The sequence below is a fragment of the Macaca mulatta genome, chromosome 5 (assembly GCF_049350105.2).
Source record: "Macaca mulatta isolate MMU2019108-1 chromosome 5, T2T-MMU8v2.0, whole genome shotgun sequence".
NCBI lineage: Eukaryota > Metazoa > Chordata > Mammalia > Primates > Cercopithecidae > Macaca > Macaca mulatta.
In genome coordinates this window covers 7,427,078-7,444,079 of record NC_133410.1, presented here as the reverse complement: position 1 = coordinate 7,444,079, position 17,002 = coordinate 7,427,078, and the positions used below count along the sequence as shown (strand labels likewise).

Sequence of the window (17,002 nt, the reverse complement as noted above, 5' to 3'; positions counted from 1 at the left end):
GGTTTCACCATGTTGCCCAGGCTGGTCTCAAACTCCGGGCCTCAAGTGATCTACCCGCCTCAGTCTCCCAAAGTGCTGGGATTACAGGTGTGAACCACTGTGTCCAACCTATCTAGCTGTTTTGACTGAATATAATTATTTTGAGATTTACCTTTTACCATCTTCTTCTGGGTTGAGGAGCTCTTATGCTTCCCCCTTCCCTCCTTTGGTGCTTTATTAGCTATAGCTCTGTTTTGTTATTTTAGTGGCTGCTTTAGGGTTTATAGTACACATCTTTGACTTATCCCAGGGTAACTTCAAGTGATATTATATCACTTCACATGGAGTACAAAAACCAAAAATAAAATTCTAAGCCCCCCTCTCAACCATCTGAATGGACTACTACTCTCAGCAAGGGGATTCCAAAGTCAACCTGAAAAACTAGTTCAGGCCATGATGGAAATGGGGAGCTGAACATGCCTCCTTATACCACCCTTCCTTCTGGAATTTCAGATTGAACAGACTCTTTAAGTCTGATAAGAAACATTTACAATCTATTCTCTCTGAAGCCTGCTACCTGGAGGCTTCAACTGCATGATAAAACCTTGGTCTCCACAACCCCTTAGTGTAACCCAGATGTTCCTTTCTATTGACAATAACTCTTTCAACCAATTGCCAATCAGAAAATCTTTGAATCTAACTATGATCTGGAAGTCCCCACTTCAAGTTGTCCCGCTTTTCTGGACCAAACCAATGTACATCTTACGTGCATTGATTGATGTCTCATGCCTCCCTAAAACGTATAAAACCAAGCTGTGCCCCAACCACCCTGGGCACACGTCATCAAGACCTCCTCAGGTTGTGTCATGGGTGTGTCCTTAACCTTGGCAAAATAAACTTTCTAAATTGATTGAGACCTGTCTCAGATACTTTTGGCTTACAAACCTTATGCTAATTTACTTCCATTTCTTGCTTCCTGGTCTTTGTGCTATTTCTGCCATACATTTAATTTTATATACGTTATAAACTTCATACTACTTTGTCATTATTTTCATTGAAACAAGTCAATTAATCTTTAAAATTTTCTTGTATTGAAGTGAACTGCACATAACATAAAATTTACTACTTTAAAGTCAACAATTAAGTGACATTTAGGATTAAGTAGCCCCCACCTCTATTTAGTCTAAGAACATTTTCACCATTCCCAGAGTAAAAGAAAACCCCACACCTCTTAAGCAATTATTCCCCAGTCCTCCCACCCCCAAGTCCTTGGCAACTACCTATCTTCTGTTTCTATGATTTTCCTTATTCTGGATATTTCATATAAATGGAACTACAGAATAACCTTTTGTGTCTGGCTTCTTTTACTTTGCATAATGTTTTCAAAGTTCATCTACTTGTTGTATCAAAACTTCATTTCCTGTTTATGGTGGATAATATTCCATTGGATGTACAGTCAGTCAATTTTTGGAAGACTTTTAAAATTAAAGGAGAATCTAACATAAGTACCCATGTAGTTACCATTCCCATTGCTCTTTTTTTTGTGTGGATCTGTAGCAGGAAGAGCCACAGACAAAACCCCTCAGACACTGGAGTTAAAGAAGGAAGGGGTTTATTTGGCCGGGAGCATCGGCAAGACTCCTGTCTCAAGAGCTGAGCTCCCTGAGTGAGCAATTCCTGGCCCTTCTAAGGGCTCACAACTCTAAGGGGTTCTGCATGAGGGGGTCATGATCAATTGAGCAAGTGGGGGGTACACGACTAGGGGCTGCATACACTGGTAATTAGAAAGGAACCGAACAGGGCAGGGATCTTCACAGTGCCTTTTTTATGCAAATAACCAATTAGGTCAGGGGTCGATCTTTAATTACCAGGCCCAGGGTGTGGCGCTGTGCTGTCTGCTTGTGGATTTCATTTCTGCCTTTTAGTTTTTACTTCTTCTTTCTTTGGAGGCAGAAATTGGACATAAGACAATATGAGGGGTGGTCTCCTCCCTTAGTTCTAGATTTCTATCTGTTACGAAAATCCTTCTGCCTGATTTCCTATAACATTTCTTGCAGTATGAATCTCCTAGTAAGGAAAACTTTCAGCATTGTAAGTCTAAAACATTTATTTCATCTTCATTCTTGAAAGATGTATTTTTTGAATAAAGAATTTCAGGTGGCAGGTTTTCCTCATTGCTTTGAAGACATTGCTCCATGGTCTCCTCACTCGCATTATTTGAAATAAGAAATCAGCTGTCACCCTGACCTTAGCTTTGTAGTGTACATAATGTATCTTCTTCCTTTAGTCGCTTTTAAGATTTTTCTCTTTATCAATGGTTTGGAGCAATTTGATTATGATGTACCTTGGAAAAATTTTCCTCAAGGTTCTTATGCTTGGGATTCACTGAGCTTCTTAAATCTGTGAGTTTACAGTTGTCATCAAATTAGGCAAAATTTTACCATTAATTCTTCCAATATGTTTTCATCCTTCTTTTTCTGTCTCCTCTTCTCCAGGAATTCCAATTACCCACACATTAGGCCACTTGAAGTTGTCTCATGGCTCACTGGTACTCTGTTCACTTTTCTCTGTTTTCATTTTAGATAGTTTCTATTGCTATTATCTTCAAGTTAACTAATTTTTTTCAGCAATGTCTAATCTGCTGTTAATTCCCATACACACACACGTATATGTTTGTGTGTGTGTATATTCAAATCAAACTTTTAGAGAAAAAAAATGTGTGATATAGATGTAAATATAGACATATAGATATCTTTTTACGTCTTCCATATCTATACTTAACCTTTTTTGAACATATGAAACACAATTATAATGACTGTTTTACCCCATTTAGACTGGAGGTTGCAATTTTTTTTGTGTGAAAAATCACAACTTGGTGATGACCTTGAGCAGTAGGATATAAACAACTCCCACAAGCTTACCATTCCAATAATGGAACACTAGGCATAAATGGGTTAATGCCATTCTCTGTCAATTCTAACATCTGTGTCAGTTCTGGATGGGTTTCAATTGATTGCTTTTTCTCCTCATGAGGAGTTATATTTTCCAGTTTGTTTCATGCCTGGTACTTTTTAACTGAACTACAGACATTGTAAATTCTACCTTGTTGGGTCCTGGATATTTTTGTGTTTCTATAATTATTCTTTAGCTTTGTTCTCAGATGCAGTTAAACTACTTGGAAACAGGCTGACCTTTTGGGTTATGTTTTTAAGCTCTTTTATGTAGGACCAGCATAGGGCTCATTATTTCCACTGCCGAGGCAAGACCTTTTTGAGTACTATATTTGATGCCCTCCAAATTGAGGCTTTCTAGTCTGGCTGGAAGAAACTGTCACTATCCCCAGCCTGGTGTGAATGCTGGGTACTCTTCTCTCTAATTATTTTGGGTGGTATTTCCCCTGGCTTTGAGCAATTTTCTTCCATGGAAGTGCTGAGCAGGTCTCAGCAGAATACTCAAGGGGACCCAGTGGACACCTCTGGAATTTTCTCTGTGCAGCTCTTTCTTTTCTGGGATTCTGTCCTGTGAAATCTAGCCGACTTGGCTTCCCCAAATTCTAAGCTTTGCCTCTTCTACTCAAGGGGTCTACCCTAGTAGACCTGCTGTGACTTTGCCTTCTTGCTGTGCCTCAGCCTAAAAACCCTTTTAGGTCAGTAAGCTGGGACAATGACAGGGCTGAATTCCTTTATTTCTTATTTCTTAGGGATCAGTTTTGACTGCTGTCCAGTGTCCTGAAAATCACTGTTTCATAGATTTTGTTTGTTTTGTTTTAGGTAAGGAGTAATTCTGATACCTTTTATTCTGTCTTGGTCACAAGCAGAAGTCCCTCATAGGGTTATTCTGATTATTAAATAATCTAATACTTTTAAGTGCTCAGAACAGTGCCTGACACATTGGAGTGTTTAACAAATGTTGCCGTTGTTGTCCTTGGTGGTGGTGATGGTGTTAATACTCTTATTACCAAAGGTGGAATATGGTGGGTTCCATAACGGAGGTTCCATATATGGTGCTATGTAGTTTAGAGAAAGGAGAAGGTGGAGGGGTCAGGGAAGGTCATGACAACATTGGCATTTGAAGCAGACACTGAAGGATCCAGGCATTCAGGAAGAGGAACAGCATGACCAAAGGCACGGAGGCAGGGGGCCCTACAGAGACTTGTGAGGCTGAATTAGATAAAAGCTAAGAGGGAAAGTGGGAGATGAAGCCGTAAAGGTGGGGAGAAGAATCCATACTGCAGAGGCCCTGAACTGTCAGGGACAAGAAGGCAGAGCTTCCCCTTAGACCGTGAGAAGGGCAAGAGAGCCGAATGTCCCTGAACAGGAAAAACTTGAGTGATGGGCGAGGCATGGCAAGAATTGGGTAAAAGGTGATCAATAAAAATAAAATTCTAAGCCCCCTAACTGACTGAATGGGCCCCATGTCGGCCAAGAAGACCCCAGAGAAACCTTGGAAGCTGAGTTCCCAGCCATAATGGGATGGGAGGTTGGACACACCTTGCTACACCTCCTCCCTCACTAACCATCATTAGGCTTTCTTCCCTAAGGGCTAAATAGAAACCAGCTCTTTCAGAAGACTCCACCCCTGATATTAACCAACTACCTGACACTGCCCCTCCTTTTTGCTGTTTTGACAAAGCAACCAACTAGCATTCCTTCCTGATAACACACACTGACCACAGATTGGTTCTGGACAGTCTATGGAGGAAGCTCAGTGAGGGTTTTAGTGTCCTCTACTTCACATTTTGATGTCAGAAGGTAGAAAACACCACCCTCAGATCATGCCAGCACCACCATTATTTTGTACATGGGACCTGTATTAGTGCGTTCTTATGCTGCTATAAAGCACTGCCTGAGAGTGAGTAATTTATAAAGAAAAGAGATTTAATTGACTCACAGTTCTGCAGGACTGGGGAGGCCTCAGGAAACTTACAATCATGGCAGAAGGGGAAGCAAACACATCCTTCTTCACATGGCAGCAGCAAGGTGAAGTACCAAGAAAAAGGGAAAAAGCCCCTTAAAAAACTATCAGATCTCGTGAGAACTCAGTCACTATCACGAGAGCAGCATGAGGGTAACTGCCCTAGTGATTAAGTTACCTCTCACCAGGTCCCTCCAATGACACACGTGGGGATTATGTAAACCACAATTCAATATGAGATTTGAGTGGAGACACAGGACCCATGAAGGGGCATGAAGCTCAATGACGACACTTGTGCATGTTTCTCCTTTCATAAATATTCATGACTTCTCCTATAGCTTATTACATATGTATATTAAGCCACCCTGTTTAGCACAAATTCCTGTTTCCTTTGCCCCTTTCTCTAAGTGCCGTTTTCAGCTTCTAACCAGATGCTATGCTTCCTAGCCTGTCAGAATTGCCCCCCTGCAGGCTGCAACCTGTTACGAGAAATAAAGGTCTCCTTTCCAAATTTATGAACCTCATCATTCTTCAGCCAATAGAGGTCTTCTTTATTACATGCCTGCCATGAGCTAGGGTTTTCACGTTATCTTTGGTGGTCTCCATCTTCCCCTCTTGGGTGGGTGGTGGTCCAAGTGTCCCGTAAGACCCAGACCCCTGCAGACATGCAGAGCAGAGGGCAGAGTGAGGTGGCCATGAGGGATAGCTCAAGTTTTATTTATGCAAATGCATGCACAAATGTGGGTGAAGTGTAAAGCTTTTTGTATATAATATATGAACAACATGGACAGTGAAATTAAAAAGAAAAAAAAAAAGCTTCTCCAAAATTCTTTTTTCTTCTTTGGAAAGCTTAGTTTGTTAGTTCCAGCACCATGAAAATGTGTCTCTAGAGAGGGTTTTAATCCTTTTCTAGAAGAAATCCTGGGAAACAACACAGATTTGCATTTCTATGAGGTATTAATGACAGGCTTCATTAAATATTCAAGCCACTGAGAATAATACAAATTCATTTGCAAAATGATATGCTGCTAAATACTCTTTAAAGGAGAAGTTCAAACAACTTTCTTACACTTTTTCCCTGACAACATGTGGATTTCAAAGGAAAAGTTTCTTCTATGCATTATAATGTCCTTTAAACATATAATAAAGTCTACCTGTATCAACTAGCAGAGAGTTATTGGGATTCTAAAGAGTTCAATACATCACACCTCTCCTTGCCCAAGTTTGGAAACAAATACAACTAGATGAAAGGGTGACCCAGACAGACACCAAATGTCAGCTTTGATATTGAAAACTAGATTAGAGAATGTGGCTCAGATCTGTATCCAAACAAATTCACAATCCCCCAAACAGTAGGCCTCCCTACCAAATTCATCACTTAATAAACAGATAAGAGGGGCTTTCCTATAGGCAGGCTGGTTCCCAGAGAGGAGGGGGCTGAGCTGAGCCTGTCCCATTCCTTCTTTAATCCCACCAATCATAAATGCCCTCTTGCATTTATGATTATGATCATTATGATCAGATTATGATCTCCTCCTTGGAGAAAAGTGGGCAAGGGAAGGAGAATCTAGGAGTGCCACTAGCAACATCCTTCAGTGGAAAGAGAGGTATTTAGAGAGGTTTTGTTACAGTAGGTAACTAGTCAGACATGAGCAGGGCAGGAGAGAGCCCCCCAACTACCAGGAATGTCAGGTGGCCATCAGGTGATGGTCAAGTGGTTGTTAACTACATCTTTAAAATAATAACTGGTTGCAGTTGGTGCCAGGGAATGGCAGTCTCCCAACGATAGAAAAAACCTGAAATTGGTGATAAGCACCTTCCCGATAAGAACTCAGGAGTCGGGCAAGTGGGCTCACGCATGTGCACTAAGAAGCAAAATGGCAGAGTATAACTAGTATATGACCTTCTAGGAACATTCTACTGGTAAGGAAGAACGCCTCAAGTGAGCATGTGCATAACGTCAGCAAAAACACTGCGTATGCGGCTCCTCCCAAGTGCTGGCAGGCCACTGTGCATGTGAACAGCCCACCCCAAGGGAAGAATCATGGGAGAAGGGATGTGATATGGTTTGGCTGTGTCCCCACCCAAACCTCATCTTGAACTGTAGTTCCCATAATCCCCACGTGTCATAGGAGGTAACTGAATCATGGGAGTGATTACCTCCATGCTGTTCTCCTGAGAATGAGTGAATTATCATGAGATCTGATGGTTTTATAAGGGATTTTTCTCCCTCTTTGCTCTGCACTTCTCCTTGCTGCTGCCATGAGAAGAAGGGTATGTTTGCTTCCCGCTTCTGCCACGATTGTAAGTTTCTTGAGGTCTCCCCAGCCCTGTGGAACTGCGAATCAATTAAACCCCTTTCCATTATAAATCACCCAGTCTTGGGTATGTCCTTATAGTAGTGTGAGAATGGACTAATACAGTATGCAACCCTCCAGAGGTATGCCAATGTATAAAACCCCAAGTCAAAGGTTAAGCTGTGCAGTTGGTCTCTCAAGTCGCCTGCTTGTCCCTCTTCCAAGTGTGCTTTACTTCCTTTCCTTCCTGCTCTAAAGCTTTTCAATAAACATTTACTCCTGTTTGAAAACTTGCCTCAGTCTCTCTTTCTGTCTTATGCTCTTGGGTTAAAGTCTTTCTTCTTAGGAGTCAAGAATTAAAGTTGCCACAGATTTGTACAGATTTGCTGCTGGTAACATTATCAAGAAACTTGCATCCAAACATTGGGAGAATAAGGCTAAAGAAACGCTGCTGAAATATAAATGTGCATTTGAAGATTCCCATTCCAGTGGCTGGTCCCCTTAAAAAGCAGGTAAGTTTAATCCATGTTCTGTTGAATGGGTTCAAGATACCCAGAGCAGGTAAAAAGATGGGAAATGTTTAAAACTCCCTGTGGCATATTGTATCAGGAGGAAAGTAGATTCACTGATGGTCCATTGGGTTAATATTTGTTGAATGAAATACTATCTTGCTAAATAAGCATCATTAGTGCTTAAATTTTAGACACAGACAAATTAATTTATATGCCTAGAAAGTTACTTCTACCACCCCTATCATCTACATTATCAAAGTGCAAATTCCCCAAAGAAATGAGGGGCATCACCTCACATCACTTAGCATAGTTTTGCTTTGTTGTATTTTAAGGTTGATCTATTAATTCTTACATACAAACTTACCACTGACCTAGCTGTGTGATCAGGGCAAGGTGCTTAACCTCTCTGAGTCTCAGTTTCTCCTGTGAAAAGGAAATAGTATCTGGTAGCTAGTGAGTACCTAATAAACAGTAGCTGTCATCATCATTGCCACTTTATTATTTTTACTATCATCATTATTAAATAGGATTTCTTTCAAGTTGCACAAAAAAGATAAAAATAATGGTTTGCTAATAAACAGTAGCTGTCATCATCATTACCACTTTATTATTTTTACTATCATTATTAAATAGGATTTCTTTCAAGTTGCACAAAAAAGATTAAAATAATGGTTTGCCATATTGAATTTTTCCCCCTATTTTAAAGAGGTTTCTTCATTTCTAATGATAAAATACATGCACAATATAAAAAAATCTTTACAGTGGAGATTCCTAGTGAAGAACAGTAAATTTTTAAGATGCATCCAGTGCTTTCATTAAGGCAGAGGGTAAATATGGGGGAAATGAGAGAGGAAACAACAGTGGCAAAATTTTGAAAGTTAGAAACTGGATGACTGATTGGGAAAGAACTACATAGATCCCCCCAAAAAACTGAATCTTAAGTAAGTCATGGAGTAAGCAAGAAGCAACATTATTTATACTGCAGAATCTACCTTCCCAAGTCTCAGAAAATGTAGTCATCAGATACATCTAGAAGTGGGAGGTAAAAGATGGAGCTAAAACAGAAGAAAAGGGTAAACACCTCATTAGGAAATAGGCTCCTAGAATTCCCCCCACCCATCCTCTGCTCAGCAGGGCACTCTCTTCCCTATACCCAGCAAATGACTGGAGATATAGTCTCAGGAAAAGTCTCTGAATTTAGGGGAGGAAACTCAGGCACATCTGAAAACAGAGGGCCCTATTGCAAGTTTACATACTGACTACTAAAACCCCAGCTCTCTTCCTGCATTTGGCTTCCCAAATGTTGGGCAGCCAGGCCTTTACCATCTAGACAAAAGACTTGGAGTGGTCTTTGGGGGATTCAACTAGCCTTGATGAAAGAGCTAAAGATACTCACACTGGGGATTCCCCCACAGAGTGGCCCAGCCCAGCCACCAGAATGAAGGCCACAATCTACAAGCCCTGGCTGTAGGCTCAGAGCCTTAAGGCAGTTTCTTATTATCCCACTCTTAAATATCGTCAGACCATCAAAGATGACCACATACCTGGGAAAGTCTCTAATGAACACAGAGGTTAAGACTGAATATGCAGGAATTTAAAAAAATCATTAACATTATTAGAAAGATATAGCAAGTGGCCGGGCGCGGTGGCTCAAGCCTGTAATCCCAGCACTTTGGGAGGCCGAGGCGGGCAGATCACGAGGTCAGGAGATCGAGGCCATCCTGGCTGACACGGTGAAACCCCGTCTCTACTAAAAAATACAAAAAACTAGCCGGGCGAGGTGGCGGGCGCCTGTAGTCCCAGCTACTGGGGAGGCTGAGGCAGGAGAATTGCGTGAACCCGGGAGGCGGAGCCTGCAGTGAGCTGAGATCCGGCCACTGCACTCCAGCCTGGGTGGCAGAGCGAGACTCCGTCTCAAAAAAAAAAAAAAAAAAAAAAAAAAAGAAAGATATAGCAAGTTATAGCAGCCTCAAAACAATAAATTTTTTTTTTTTTTTTTTTTTTTTTTTAGGAAGACAGCATCAGGATGGTGGAGGAAGATACTCTTGAAGAATTAGAAATTGAAAACATAAATGAAAAACTCAGTTAAAGGCTTATAAGATAAAACTTATGCTATCTTCCAGCAAGTAAAGCAAAAAGACAAATAGTAAAAAAAAGGAAAAAAAAAAAAAGAAATAAAGGACAAGAGGTCAACCTTGGAATCCTGAGAGTTCTATAAAGACAAATTAGACAATAGGAGATGTAATCATTAATAAAACTCAGGAAAATTTCCCAGAATTTTAGATTGGTCAAACTATCAGTCAAGTATGAGGGCAGAATAAAAACATTTTCAGTCTTGGAAAAATCTGAAAAAATCCAAAATATTAAGTTTCCTATGTGCCCTTTCCCAGGAAACTAATAAAAGATGTGTTTCACTAAAAACAAGGATGAAACCAGGAAAGAGAGGGATGAAGGGAATTCATAGTGTGACCCCAAGATGGTAATTGTACATGAGGCACAGATGTCAGTTTCCAACTGGAACACAGCAGAAGGCAGAGAGACAGAGATGTATCCTGAAAGATGGGATTAGCAGAAGACGTGACATGTGTGATGGTCCTGATAGGGTATTTGGTCTACTATCAAGAAGTGGGTTAATAAAGCTGGGCATGGTGGCTCATGCCTATAATCCGAGCACTTTGGGAGGGCAAGGCAGAAGGACTGCTTGAGGTCAGGAGTTCAAGACCAGCCTGGGCAATGTAGTGAGAAACCTGTCTCTATAAAAAATTTAAAAAATTAGCCAGGTAGGGTGGTGCATGCCTATAATCCTAGCTACCTTGGAAGCTGAGGCAGAAGAATCACTTGTACCACCCAGGAGTTCAAGGTTACAGTGAACTATGACTGTGCCACTGTGCTCTACCCTGAGCGACAGAGCAAGACCTTGTCTCTTAAATTAAAAAAAAAAAAAAAAAGTAAAAAGGAGTGGATTAAATTGGTGATAAATACATAGAAAAGTAACCAAAAAGGAAACTAAAAACAATATTAACTCCAGGAAAGCCAAAAAGTTACAAAGTAGAGAAAAAGGATCCCAGTTTTCTACAAGATTCAACTGTGAATAACATTTAAGTGCTTATAATCATAGAAACCGCAAATACTGATCTAACTATGGTGGGGGATGAGGAAAGAGCTGATATGTGGTCCAGGTTTAGAGAAGAAAGAGAGTAAAACAGTTTCCTAAGGAAACTAAAGGACAATATTAACTCCAGGAAAAACAAAAAGTTATACAGTAAAGAAAAAGGATTCCAGTTTCCTACAAGATTCAAGTGTAGGTAACATTTACATGCTTATAATCATAGAAGCCATAAATACTGACCTAACTATGGTGGGGGATAATGAAAGGGCTGATATGTGGCACAGGTTGAGTGAAGAGAATAAAATAGAGTAAATCCTCATCTTTCATATGGAAAAGGAAACAGATAATCCCAAATTAGAGAAATCAAGAAATAGCAAAGCAAGTATGCTATTTAGAGTTATGGAGGTCAGCACCAAAAGACCAAGCTAAACAGTTGGAAGTCGTTAACTCTGGGGAGCTGAAAATGCGTGTGTGTGTGCGCACGGCTGGAGGAATCTACTCTTTTTTCAGCACAAGCTTTGTAGAATTATTTGACCCTTTAAAAGAAGGCATGCATATGTTTGATAACAATGAAAAAGAAAATTAAAAAATAGACAATCTAAAAAAGTAGGAGAAAAGTTACTAAATTAAAACCATCCCAAGATAACCATGGTAATCTTCTGGCATATGAAAGGTACAAACTGAATAGATTAGAAAGGTAAGATGAAGTCTGACCATGAGGCCTTGAATGCCAAGCTCAGGAATGTGAATTTTATTGGGGTCAGTGGGAAGCTATGGAACATCTCTCAAAATGGTGCTTCAGGGAGATGAATTTGACAGAGGCTGCCTCAAGGGATAAGATGGGGCAAGGGGAGATGTCAGGATAACTGTCTGTAGGCTTTCCTAATCTTTATGGATGGATAGATTTTTCTCTTCCCTTCCTAAATGGATTCCCTTTCAACATGCCTTCTTTTCTGAGCTCTTTAAGGACCACCAGGGTTCTCTCTTGTCAAGCCACTGAAAAGCAGCACATTATTCTGATGCTTAAACACTAGTCCCTTCTGAAGTCAGAGAGTGTGAAGGGCCATTCCTGACAAGTACCGACTACCCCTACATAATTGCTGAGGCAGCCGCAGAAACACAATAGGATGCACCATCGCTGGCAATCAGGAGCTCCACTTCTGAATGAAGGCATTTCTAGTGAACTGTGCATGCATGACACATCATGAAATCTGGAAATAGTGAATGAATAATGGATGGGTGAACAGACACGTGGCAGATGTGCCATGCAGACAGAGAGCAAGATCATTAAAATAAGACCAGAAATGATGGGTGAAGAGGAAATATGGTTATGTCATTGTCATTTACATTTAAATGTTCCTAAAGTTATTTGTGAGGGCCAGGCGCAGTGGCTCATGTCTGTAATCCCAGCATTTTGGGAGACCAAGGCAGGCGGATCACGAGATCAGGAGATCAAGACCATCCTGGCTAACACGGTGAAACTCTGTCTCTACTAAAATACAAAAAATTAGCCGGGCGTGGTTGCAGGTGCCTGTAGTACCAGCTAATCAGGAGGCTGAGGTGGCAGAATGGCGTGAACCCGGGAGGCAGAGCTTGCAGTGAGCCGAGATAGCGCCACTGCACTCCAGCCTGGGTGACAGCGAGACTCCATCTCAAAAAAAAAAAATTATTTATGAGAAATTTGTGTACACGCTGTTCAAACACAGCACAAGAATCACACCAAAGAGGAACTGAAATGTCCTTTCATTTGTGGATCCATCAAATAGATCTGCTAATCAAATGTAGGGATGGTAATGGAGAGGCCTGTGCTTTAGTCTCTGTTCTACCATGTACCAGCTTTGTGACCCTGGATAAGCCTCTTACTCTTTCTGAGCCTCAATATTCTCATCTGTGAAATAGAGATAGTAATAGTTGCTCTGCCTGCTTCACTACAGAGGGGTGTAGGATATATGCAGAGGGTCTAGGATTGTTTAAAATATCAAGGGGTTGAAAACAACCTAAATATCCATTAGTTGAGGGCAGACGAAATCACTTAAGGCTCACATATACAGTGAAATGCTATGCTGCTGTGAAAAGCAATAAGGGAACTCTCATATAGTGGTATCAAAAATCTTCAAGTTTTGGAGTAAAGCAAAAAGCAGAAATAGATAATAGGTAAGTAGATAAGCAGTTGACTCTTGAATAACTGGGTTTGAATTGCCTTTTTCCACTTACACATGGATTTGCTTTCAATTAAAGTTACGTCAATGTTAAGTGAAATAAGGCAGCCACAGAAAGACAAACACCACATGTTCATACCCATATATGTGAGCAAAAAGAACTGATCTCATGGAGGCAGATGGTGGAAGGATACTTATCACAGGTGGTGAAGGGTGTGGGGGAGATGAAAGAGGCTGGTTAATGAGTACAAACATACAGTTAGATAGAAGAAATAAGACATAGTGTTCAATAGCAGATTAGGGCAACTATAGTTAATAACAATGTATTTTCTATTTCAAAATAACAAGAAGGGAGGACTTAGATGTTCCCAACACATAGAAATGATAAATACATGGGGTGATGGATATCCTAAATACCCTGACTTGATCATTATACATTCTACGTATGTAACAAAATATTAACATGCACCCCATAAATATGTACAAATATTGTGTATCAATTAAAATATTTTAAGTTACACTGAGTGTGCCTGCGTTTCCTGCCTTCCCTTCCACCTCCTTCAACTCTTCCACCTCAGCCACCCCTGAGACAGCAAGATCAATCCCTCTTCTTATTCCTCCTCCTCCTCAGCCTATTCAATGTGAAAATGATGAGGATGAAAGTTGTGGGAAGTCAGGGACCTCGAATGGAGGGACCAGCTGAAGCCACGGCAGAAGGACATAAACTGTGAAGATTTCATGGACATTTATTAGTTACCCAAATTAATACTTTTATAATTTCTTACACCTGTCTTTACTGCAATCTCTGAACAGAAATTGTGAAGATTTCATGGACATTTATTAGTTACCCAAATTAATACTTTTATAATTTCTTACACCTGTCTTTACTGCAATCTCTGAACAGAAATTGTGAAGATTTCATGGACATTTATTAGTTACCCAAATTAATACTTTTATAATTTCTTACACCTGTCTTTACTGCAATCTCTGAACAGAAATTGTGAAGATTTCATGGACACTTATCACTTCCCCAATCAATACCCTTGTGATGTTCTATGCCTGTTTTTACTTTAATCTCTTAATCCCAACATCTTCGTAAGCTGAGGAGGATGTATGCCACCTCAGGACCCTGTGATGATTCCATTAACTGCACAAATTGTTTGTAGAGCATGTATGTTTGAACAATATGAAATCTGGGCACCTTGAAAAAAGAACAGGATAACAGCAATGTTCAGGGAACAAGGGAGATAAGACTCTAAACTCTGACTGCCAGTGAGCCAGACGGAACAGAGCCATATTTCTCTTCTTTCAAAAGCAGATAGGAGAACTATTGATGAATTCTTTTTCTCAGCAAGGAACATCCCTGAGAAAGAGAATGCACCCTGCGGGTAGGTCTATAAACAGCCCCCTTGGAGGTGGCCGTCTTTTATGGTCGAAGCCAAAGGTATGAAATAAGCCCCAGTTTCCTGTAGCATTCCCAGGCTTATTAGTACGAGGAAATTCCTGCCTAATAAATTTTGGTCAGACAGGTTGTCTGCTCCGAAACCCTGTCTCCCGATAAGATGTTATCAATGACAATGCGTGTCCGAAACTTCATTAGCAATTTTAATTTCACCCCATCCTGTGGTCCTGTGATCTCCCCCTGCCTCCACTTGCTTTGTGATATTCTATTACCTTGTGAAGCCTGTGATCTCTGTGACCCACACCCTATTCGTGCACTGCCTCCCCTTTTGAAAATCACTAATAAAAACTTGCTGGTTTTACGGCTCGGAGAGCATCACGGAACCTGCTGACATGCAATGTCTCCCCTGGACACCCAGCTTTAAAACTTCTCTCTTTTGTACTCTTTCCCTTTATTTCTCAAACCAGCCGAGACGCTTAAAGAAACAGAAAAGAACCCATGTTAACCAGCGGGGGGGGGGGGGTCTCCCAAAAGATGAAGACCTTTATAATGAGCCACTTCCACTTAATGAACAGTAAATATATTTTCTCTTCCTCATGAGTTTCTTAATAACATTTCCTTTTCCCTAGCTTACTTTCTTACACATATTTAATAACACACAAAATACATATTACTCACCTGTTTATGTTATTCGTAAGGCTTCTGTCAACAGTAGGTTATTCGTATAATGGCATATTTGGGGGGACTCAGATGTTACACACAAGTTCTACTTATGCACGTCATACGCAGGACTTAGCTGAAGACTTGACGATGCCCTGCAGATCTCTGGAGTGCACTCTGTCTCTCTCTGTTGGAGCTACCTTGTCTTTGGGAACTCTGCCCTACAAATCATAGGCACAATAGCCTCTGAAACTTTGATTTTTGTTTGTTTAACGTGGTGAGCCCGCTGGGCTCCACCTGTGATGTGTGAGGGGTCAGCACCCTAACTCCCATGTTGTTCAAGGGTCAGATAGACAGATGGCAGACAGATAGGCAGATGGATGGATGGACGGATGGATGGATAGATAGACAGATAGATGCAGACAGACAGATCTATTTCCAATCATGGGTAAGTAAAACATTAACCACATAATTTGTGCTGTGTCTCCAATCTGCTTTGTGGACTCACTCAGACATTGAGGCAAGAGAAAGAAGGCACATTATCTATCCTGGCCAGGAATTCAGCAAAGAAGGGCTTGGCCAGGAGGCATTTTGAGCGATAGCCTTACAGTCCAACAGATCTGACAAACTTGCCCCAAGCTGAGGAGACTGGCTTGAGGCCAGGGCAGGTGGCCAGAATGTCCCTACACTGAGTGGACTCTGTGCACTGGGGAGGGTGGTGGGACTGACCCAACCGAGCATCACTTACAGCAACTTTGACATCTCCCCCTCAGGTCAACCATATCCTTGCTGTGGCATGAGACCTTCCTGCGCCACGGGAACCTGTAGGTTCACAGAAGCCAGTCCCCTTCCTGAGGGGTCTGCCGTAACTTTCAGCACAGGCTGACACACAGAAGGAAAGGACTAGGTCAAACTAAGATGAGGCCCAAACCCCCTAAGCCAACCACAGGAGAGGTTAGGAGAGGAGGATGGACCAAGAGACCTCCCCAATGGTACTCCCCACCAAATATTCTCTACAAAATGACTAAATCTTGTTAATTTTACTTCAAAACATCTGAGCTGCTATGTGCAGCCTTGCAGACCTCATGACCGGCTCCCACCCACCTCTTAATGCTCCCTTTTCCATACTCAGCGGAAAATACTCAGCCTTTTTGAGAACAAATCTTTTAAAGCAGACCTAGTATAACGCCTAGTATAAATACATTCCAAAGAATCTTTATACATACTTTGATCTCTAACTAAGATGCAATGACATTAGAAATCAATAACAAATCAATAACACTTCTGGCAGAATCCACAGAAGGGCATCACCTTGGTAGTGGGAATAAATTAGTCTTAATTAAACGCAGCTGTTAACCCAAGCTAACAGCGCTTAAAAGCAAGTTTTCAAAGAATAAAACTGATTCCAGGTAATTCAACTACTTGTCAGAGCTCTAACTCTATTAAAGAGAACACAATGAAATCCAGTACGCAACATACAAAATTTACAATGCCCAGCATCCAATCAAAAATTACCAAGCATGCCAAGGAGCAGGAATATATGATCCATAAGCCAGAGAAAACCCAATCAATAGAAATGAGAGAGATGGTGGAACAAGCAGATAAGGACATTGAAACAGCAATTAGAAAAAGAAACAAGGTGTAAGAATTGGCAGGCTACAAAGCTGTAGTCATTTGTTGACATTATGACTGCGTAAAACATCAATGGAATCAATAGATAAATCCTAGGAGGTAGGCGCTTCTATTATCCATACTTGAATGATGAGTACACTAAGGTGGAGAGAGGTTAAGTAACTTGCTCAAGGTCACACAGCTAGAACATGACAGAGACAGGACTCTGGAGCCAGCAGTCTGGCTCCCAGGATAGCATATGGGAGTCTAGAAAGGCTTATAAAAATTAGTTACATGTTTTATGCCTGCATTGAATAATATAAAACATATAATCGAATCATTCACGATTACAGCCAAAC

General features: G+C 40.9%; 1 protein-coding gene across 11 annotated transcripts in view; it reads right to left on the bottom strand.

Moving 5' to 3' along the window:
• EVC2 (EvC ciliary complex subunit 2) overlaps positions 1–17,002 on the bottom strand; it is a 184,915-nt gene that overhangs the window by 63,807 nt on the left and 104,106 nt on the right. For 7 of the 11 annotated variants that reach the window (XR_013417755.1, XR_013417754.1, XR_013417756.1 and 4 more), the window contains one exon: positions 4,870–4,938. The exons of the other annotated variants lie outside the window; for them this stretch is intronic. Coding sequence is in view for 2 of the 7 variants with exons in the window: in XM_078003153.1 (XP_077859279.1) it covers positions 4,870–4,938 (69 nt within the window). In the remaining 5 variants the exon portion in view is untranslated. The remainder of the gene's footprint in view (positions 1–4,869; positions 4,939–17,002) is intronic. 11 annotated transcript variants of the gene reach the window in all.